Source organism: Rana temporaria, chromosome 13 (assembly GCF_905171775.1).
Source record: "Rana temporaria chromosome 13, aRanTem1.1, whole genome shotgun sequence".
Classification (NCBI taxonomy): Eukaryota; Metazoa; Chordata; class Amphibia; order Anura; family Ranidae; genus Rana; species Rana temporaria.
The window spans coordinates 103,952,023-103,960,396 of record NC_053501.1 but is presented as its reverse complement, the minus strand read 5'-3'; the positions used below and the strand labels follow the sequence as shown (position 1 = coordinate 103,960,396).

The window sequence follows — 8,374 nt, the reverse complement described above, 5'->3', positions numbered from 1 at the left end:
AACATAACCTATGCCCAGCCTCATTCACGTACGACTTACGTAAACGACGTAAAATTTCCTGCCGCTGTTCCGACGTTTCCGACGTCCATACCTTAACATGACTTACCCCTGCTTTATGAGGGGTAAACTTACGCCGGACGTACGCCTTACATAAATGGCGTAGATTACTGCGACGGGCGTAAGTACGTTCGTAAATCGGCGTATCTTTGCTCATTTACATATTCGATGCATAAATCAATGGAAACGCCCCTTGCGGCCACCGTAAATATGCGCCCAAGATACGCCGGCGTAGGAGACTTACGTCGGTCCGATGAGGCCAAAATTCAGGCGTATCTTCTTTTAAGAATTAGCCGCATAGATACGACAGCGCATCCAAGAACTTACACTGTGTATCAGAAGATACGTCGGCGTAAGTCGTACGTGAATCCCGGCCATTGTGTATCACAATATTGGCACTGACAGCTTTTCTACCCAAGTGCAGATTTACTATTTGGTCTTTTAGTCAAAAGAACTAAAAATTGTTGGGCAAGTCATTGACATAATGCCATAAGGTTTAGGAGGGCCGTATTTTCAGCATGTAGATGAGATTAAAGGGGTTGTAAAGGTTCGTTTTTTATTTTCTAAATAGGTTCCTTTAAGCTAGTGTATTGTTGGTTCACTTACCTTTTCCTTCAATTTCCCTTCTAAATGTTTTTTTTTCTTTGTTTTCTTTGTCTGAATTTCTCACTTCCTGTTTCTCCTCAGTAAGGTGTTCAGTAAGCTGTTCTAAATGACTTTCCACCACTCGGATGATGGTGGAAAGCTTACTGAGGAGAAACAGGAAGTGAGAAATTCAAACAAAGAAAAAAAATACATTTAGAAGGGAAATTAAAGGAAAAGGTAGGTGAACCAACAATGCACTAGCTTAAAGGAACCAATTTAGAGAATAAAAGACGAACCAGGGACAAGGGACAATTCAAAACTAGCTTTAGAAAGTATGATCTTGAAAGAGGAGTTGATGCTTGAAACAGAATTCCATCAGAGGTGGCGAGTCAATACATAGCAAATGAATTAAAACATACATGAAATAAACATAGGTCTATACTTGAAGAACAAAACGTAAAAAGGGGCTAATTTGATGGACTAATTGGTCTTTGATGGGCAGGAACACCTTAAGCTCTCAGGTGCTTAGGAACAGAGTTGTAAATTATGGCAGAGAGATCTCATTGGCAAAGTTTTATAGACATATAAGAAGAAGGCAAGGGGTTGATGCAGCCAACCAAGTCCCATTAGTAAGCAAAAAATCACTTTTGAGTGGATTCACCCTTTGAAGAATAACAATACAGATGCATTTGAATTGTTAATGTCTCTTTTCACCTAGGATGGTATGGAAGAATTTAACCAAACATCTCCAGGAAGGTTCGTCCTCCTTGGCCTATCTAATATCCCATCTCTCCAGGCAATATGCGTCCTTGTGTTTTCTATGATGTACGTCATCGCTTTGTCGGGAAACCTTCTACTAATCATTGTGGTGAGGACCAACGGAAAGCTACAGACCCCCATGTACTTTTTCCTATGCAACCTCTCTGTTATCGACATTGGTTTCTCGTCTACTATTGTTCCGCTAATTATCATAAACACTCTGATTAAGGACACAAGCATCTCCTTGTTGGGATGTGCAGTGCAAATGTTTTTCCATTTGGGTTTAGGAGGAACAGAGTGTGTTATTCTAGCTGTCATGGCGTACGACAGGTTTGCTGCCATCTGCAGACCATTGCACTATAGCACCATAATGAATAAAATGTTATGTGCCAGTTTAGCTGTAGGGTCATGGAGTATTAGCTTCCTGAACTCTACCATCCATGTTGCCCTCATCTTCCAACTCCCCTATTGCAAGTCCCACCATGTCAACCACTTCTTCTGTGAGGTACCACCTTTCCTTCGAATGTCCTGCCGAGACACTTTTTTTCATGAGCTAGGCATGTACATCTCCGCAGGAACTCTTGCCATGACTTCTTTCTGCTTGACTCTTTTCTCATATGTCAACATAATAAGAAAGGGGGCACATTAGGAGCCCACTTGAGTGGGATTGTGGCCAGCACGGGGTTAATAGGTGATTAAGTGCTGAAGTTAGCTTGTAATTGGTTAATGTTTGCCTTGTAATTCCTATGTACTGTGCCTTTAAATTTGGGACCATCAGCCAGCCAATGGAAGGTGTCGGAAGCTTCTGGGAGCAGCAGAGGCTATAAAAGGTTTGGCTGGGCTGGGAATCTCCCTCTTTTCCCCTGGCAGCAGCAGCTGAAGAACTAGGACTTTTGGTTCCTGCTGCCCCCCTTCTCTTGGTAAAGTATGGAGTCTCTTTTTAAGAAGCTTTTGGAGAAGGCAGGCAGTGAGGGGGGTGAAGAGTGGCTGAAGCGCTGCTTAGTTATGGGGGACATTGTCCCTGAAGACCAGCCAGCTGAAAGGGCTACAGGCTTTGGGTCTGTGTCTCCCTCAGAACAGCAGAGGGAGAGCGCGTCAGTGAGTGGGGTTTCCCCTGTCAGAGCGCGGAGGAGCCAGCCTCCGGAGCGTGCAGGGGAATCCCAGCAAGCTGAGGAGGCGGAGAGAAGACGCGGCGCGTGTGAGGAGGAAGATGGCGGGGGCGGTCCCACAAACGTGCGCCGTTCGGTACGGCAGAAGAGGAACATGTCCCAGTCCCCTGCTAGGGGAAACGCCAGGAGAGGAAGAGCGGTGCAGCCCGCAGCAAGAGTGGGGAGGGGGCGTCCGCTCCCCCCACGTTCACCTAGGCAGCCACAGGTCTCCGTCTGGGGACAGGAGCAGCACATCTCACCTATCAGGCAGGAGCCTGCAGCAGGCATGCTGAGAGAGGAGCCTGGTCCAGCCATCAATGCACAGCCTCCAGCAGTGGGTGAGTGTGTGCAGCTGCAGACTTTAAATGCTATTATGGATTCACTGTCTTCCCTGGTTAGAACACTGACCCCTGCTGGTGCTGTGTCTGCAAGTCCTGTGTCACATTTGAACAGTAATACTATACATAGCACACATTCTGCTATTGCTCCAGTGATTCATACCCCCAACGTGGTTATGGCCCCGGGGGCTTTGGCGGGGGAAGTTAATTCCCCCGGGAGGGTTAGCGTGCCAGAGGCATGCATGAAGGAAGTTATGCCCTGCGAAATGTCTCCCCTGGGGTATCACCTAAGCACGTCAGTGAAGGAAAAAATTTGGAGGGGGGAATTTATGGACATTCTATCCCTGTTACCCTCACAGAAGGATTTTATGGCTAAATCAGAGAAAAACGACAAACATGAGGACGACAGACGCAGACCCATACCGAAGTCATTTAATAACTGGTTGCAAGCGTTTTGCGTTTTTGCAGGTGTCATGACGGACAAGTACCCAGAACGCAGTAGTGGTTTGTTCCAGCATGTGGATCACATTCTGGAGGCTTACAAGAGTTTTGGCGGACTCGGTTGGTTTTACTACGACGAGTCTTTTAGGCAGAAATTGGCGGTCCACCCCTCGTTGCGCTGGGGTATGAAAGACGTTGGCCTGTGGCTAAATCTGCTGGCTCCGCAGAGGTCTGCCATGCCAAAGCCAGCTGCGGTTTCCAATTCCGGCGCAGTTTTCAGGAAAGGGAGCTGTTTCGCGTTCAACGATAGCCAGTGCCGCTGGAATGCGGCTTGTAAATACAGACACGAATGTTCGTACTGCGCAGGGGCTCACCCTGCGGCCAAGTGTTTAAAGAAGTCGGCGAATGCCGGGGCTAGCTCGAGCTCTAGGGATATTTTTCCAAAAAGCCTGCACGCCAGTGAGGCTGGAAAGTATGCGCCCATGGCTGGAAATGTATCCAGACCAGGTGACGGCGCAATTCCTCAGTAGAGGTTTTGAATTTGGTTTCCCCCTCCCTTCATTCTCGGGGGCGGGATGCACAATTGTGGGTAATTTAAAATCAGTCAGTCAGTTTCCACAGATCGTGAGGGAGAAGGTTGGCAAAGAAATTGCAGAAGGGCGCATTGCTGGTCCCTTTGAGCACCCCCTGTTTGATAATTTCCGCATATCGCCCCTAGGGGTGGTGCCCAAGAGGGAGCAGAATGCTTATAGGATTATACAGCACCTATCATTCCCTAAAGGGGATTCGCTGAACGACGAGATTAATGGGGAGCTTTGCTCGGTCACGTATGCGACTTTTGAGGAGGCGATCGTTAAAGTGCGGCAGTGTGGTCCCGGTGCGTTGCTGGCAAAAGCCGATATAAAATCGGCTTTTAGACTGTTGCCCATAGCCCCTGAGGCATTTAATTCTTTAGGTTTTTATTTTGACGGGGCCTACTTTTTTGACAGGTGTCTGCCTATGGGGTGTTCAGTATCATGCTCGTACTTCGAGGCGTTTTCGTCTTTCCTGCATTGGGTGGTTGGTTTTCAGTCAGGTAGTGACAAGATAGTCCACTACCTGGATGACTTCTTGTTTTTAGGACCTCGGGATTCGTTGTGTTGTCAGGAGCTATTGCAGGCTTTCCAGGAAACGGCGGCGCAGTTTGGCGTTCCGCTGGCGGAGGAGAAGACATGTACCCCGGTGACATCGCTTGAGTTCTTAGGCATTTGCATAGACACATGTAGGATGGAGTTTCGTTTGCCGGAGGCAAAATTGGTGAAATTAAATTCATTAATATCTTCCTTTCTGTCAAGAAAGAAAGTGCTGCTCAAGGAGATGCAGTCACTGTTGGGTGTCCTGGCGTTTGCTGGCAGGATTATGCCCGTTGGGCGGATTTTTTCGCGTCGTCTGTACTTGGCAATAGCGGGTTTAAAGTCGCCGTTTGCCCACGTTAGGCTGACTAGTTCGATTAAGGCGGATTTGTTGGTCTGGGCACGTTTCCTCGAGACGTATAATGGGAGATCGTTTTTTCAGGAGGAGTTTGTGGCGGCGCCGGATTTCAGGTTATTCACGGACGCGGCGGGGTCCAAGGGCTTTGCTGCAATATGGGGAACGCACTGGTGCTGCGCAGCATGGCCAGAATCTTGGGTGGTTCAGGAGGTTACAAGAAACATCGTTCTGTTAGAGCTGTTCCCGATATTAGTGGCGTTAACTTTGTGGGGAGCTCAGTTTGCAAACAAAAGGATTCTGGTGGAAACAGACAATAAAGGGGTCCTCTTTGCCATAAATTGCCTTTCATCAAAGTCTTTGCTGGTGGTCAAGATCTTACGGCAGGTTGTGTTTCTTTGTTTACACTTTAATGTGTGGCTGAAAGCCAAGCACACGCCGGGAGTGCAAAATAATCTTGCCGATGCGTTATCTCGGTTTCAGATGGACCGTTTTCGCCAGCTGCTGCCAGATGCGGATGTGGAAGGGATTCGTTGCCCGGAATATCTGTGGGACCTAATCTGGACATAGTTTCAAGAGCAATACAGGGTTCGGTGGCACCCAAGACATGGTTGTGCTATGCTGCTTCTTGGAAGAGCTGGTTGTCCTTTGCAGAAGGGTTAGGAGTTAGTGATGGCCGCCCTTCCGAGGGGTCATTATTGGCGTTTGTGGCTTCCCTTATGGAGCAAAGTTTTTCTTTTAGCCATATCTCAAAAACCTTGGCGGGAATATCCTTTTTTTGCCGGCTGCGGGGTTTTCCGCCGTGCACGGCTTACTTTTCAGTGAAACAGGCCTTAAAAGGGTACAAGAGGGCTCATTTCGTTCCAGATGACAGAAGGCCGATTTCACTGGATCTTTTGGGTAAACTGTGCGAGATAGCGTCGTCCGTTTGCTTTTCGGGTTTTGAATCCCTGCTTTTTAGAACGGCGTTCGTGCTCGCTTTTCATGGGGCTTTACGGATATCAGAGCTACTCCCAAAATCTAAACGGGGTGGGTCGGGAATTTTAGTCGATCACGTAAGGGTAGACCCCACGGGAATTCAGTTGTGGTTAAGTCGCTCCAAGACCGACGCGTTGGGTAAAGGCGTTGGGATTCGGTTGGCGGCGAACAACGATAAGTCGATTTGCCCCGTGGACACGGTGTCTCAATTTTTAAGCATTAGGCCCCCGGTTCCGGGTTTGTTCTTAGTCCACCAGGATGGAGGGCCACTTACCAAATACCAATTTGATGCAGTGCTGCATAAGTGTCTAAAAAATTTGGGTTTGCAGAACATGCGTATATCCTCCCACTCATTTAGGATAGGCGCTGCATCAGAGGCGGCCCGCAGAGGGGTGTGTGAATCGGCCATTAAAGAGATGGGGAGGTGGAAATCAAATTGTTTTAGGATTTACGTTCGCCCTAACCTGTTTATTTAAATTTTTCAGGTCAGCCCCGCACAGTTTGGATTCTGGGACACTCCTATATTCACTGGGCGCATAAGAGAGCGGCCTTGCGTAGGTATTCAACTAATTTATCTTTTCGTCCGGAATCATTCCAGGTTTATTGGAAAGGTGTGCGGGGACTTCAGTGGCATCAACTTTATTTTCACTTAAGTGGGCTTAGTCAGCGATGGCCTAAGCCGGATGTATTATTAATTCACGCAGGTGGGAATGATTTGGGTAAAGTAAGGACTTTGGATTTGTTATTTATGATTCAAAGGGATTTGCAGCGGTTTTCACTAGCCTCTCCAGGTACAATTTTGATTTTCTCAGAAATCGTTCCGCGCCTCTCATGGCTCTCCTCTACTCAGAGGAGGGCCATGGAGAAGATGAGGAAGCGTATAAATCGGGCCATGAGCAAGTTCATGCCCCAGCTGGGTGGTCTGGCATACAGACATGTGGATCTAGAAGGGGGTTTTACCGGGTTATACAGGCAGGATGGCGTCCACCTCTCGGACGTGGGGATTGATATATTTAATTTGCAGTACGGTATTGAGCAGGCCGCGGAGGTGGGGTGGGGCCGGGCATGATGCTCATGCCCGGCTTGTGGGACGTGATATGTCAATTAATGAGTTAAATGCTGCTTGAGTGACAAAAACTGAGCAGTTGCACTTATTTGGTTTTGCTTTATTAATGGCAATTTTTGATGTTGAAGTTATGGAATAAAATTGATATGATGATTTGAAATTATTTTGTGTTTAAACCAATAAAATTACCGCGGCCTTTATTCGCCAATGATGGGTCAGTGTATTTATTTATGTTTGTACCTGGAGTATGGTTGTTGGGTGGAGTGTATGGCCTACAGTCCCATAAGAAAGGGGGCACATTAGGAGCCCACTTGAGTGGGATTGTGGCCAGCACGGGGTTAATAGGTGATTAAGTGCTGAAGTTAGCTTGTAATTGGTTAATGTTTGCCTTGTAATTCCTATGTACTGTGCCTTTAAATTTGGGACCATCAGCCAGCCAATGGAAGGTGTCGGAAGCTTCTGGGAGCAGCAGAGGCTATAAAAGGTTTGGCTGGGCTGGGAATCTCCCTCTTTTCCCCTGGCAGCAGCAGCTGAAGAACTCCCTCCCTCCTCCCCTGTCGCGGTAAATTTATGTGGTAGGCGTCACCTTGGGATCCAGGGGGGACGTGATATGTCAATTAATGAGTTAAATGCTGCTTGAGTGACAAAAACTGAGCAGTTGCACTTATTTGGTTTTGCTTTATTAATGGCAATTTTTGATGTTGAAGTTATGGAATAAAATTGATATGATGATTTGAAATTATTTTGTGTTTAAACCAATAAAATTACCGCGGCCTTTATTCGCCAATGATGGGTCAGTGTATTTATTTATGTTTGTACCTGGAGTATGGTTGTTGGGTGGAGTGTATGGCCTACAGTCCCATTTCCACCATCCTGAATATCCGTTCCTCACAAGGAAGACATAAAGCTTTCTCCACATGTGGTTCCCATCTTACTGTGGTGGTTCTCTACTATGGGACAGTCTTTATTATGTATCTGAGACCCCGCTCTACATACTCTCCTGAATTAGACAACACTCTGTCCATTCTTTATACAGTAGTGACTCCGATGTTGAACCCAATGGTCTACAGTATGAGGAATGAGGACGTCAAAAACACAGTTAAAAGAATACACATAAATAAAACATGAATTATGTTTTCATTCATTAACGTGTATGTCCAGCAAAAATGTTTTCTTCTAAGTTTTGGACAGAGTGAGGAAAGTTTGAAACCCCCTTTAGGTTTATAATGCTGTCTGGGGCTCCATTTAAGAGATTTCCCTTGCCTTCCTGTCCTGCTGCCAATGTTTTACAAGACAAGAACTGAGGAGAACTCTCCAACAGCAACATAGACAGGGGAAGGCAAGAACCTCTGTCAGATGTTTTTTGCTGGTCCATGTCACAGGTTTTCTCCCACTTCCTGTCTGGTTATACAGTTGACAGCAAAGTAGGAAGTGATCAAAGAGTGGAGAGGATCTGAGTGAATCTAAGAAGATACGCACCTCATCCCAATAGTAATTAGTGAAAACAAGAGAGGATAGTGGGATTATAGTGGTGC

The 8,374-nt window shown here is 46.8% G+C and overlaps 1 protein-coding gene across 1 annotated transcript; it reads left to right on the top strand.

The window, feature by feature from the left end:
- Positions 1–1,086: 1,086 nt before the first annotated feature.
- Positions 1,087–8,024, top strand: LOC120920346 (olfactory receptor 1019-like). The gene is made up of 2 exons (XM_040332378.1): positions 1,087–2,028; positions 7,700–8,024. Exons 1-2 carry the CDS (start codon positions 1,367–1,369, stop codon positions 7,965–7,967), a joined length of 930 nt encoding a protein of 309 aa, XP_040188312.1. The 5' UTR covers positions 1,087–1,366; the 3' UTR covers positions 7,968–8,024.
- Positions 8,025–8,374: the final 350 nt, after the last annotated feature.

Bases quoted from the DNA above. Each gene is read 5' to 3' on its own strand.
- LOC120920346 (XM_040332378.1), top strand. From the start codon at position 1,367: ATGGAAGAATTTAACCAAACATCTCCAGGAAGGTTCGTCCTCCTTGGC. The intron at 2,029-7,699 runs AATAAGAAAGGG...GGCCTACAGTCC, and splicing joins CTTTTCTCATATGTCAACAT to CATTTCCACCATCCTGAATA.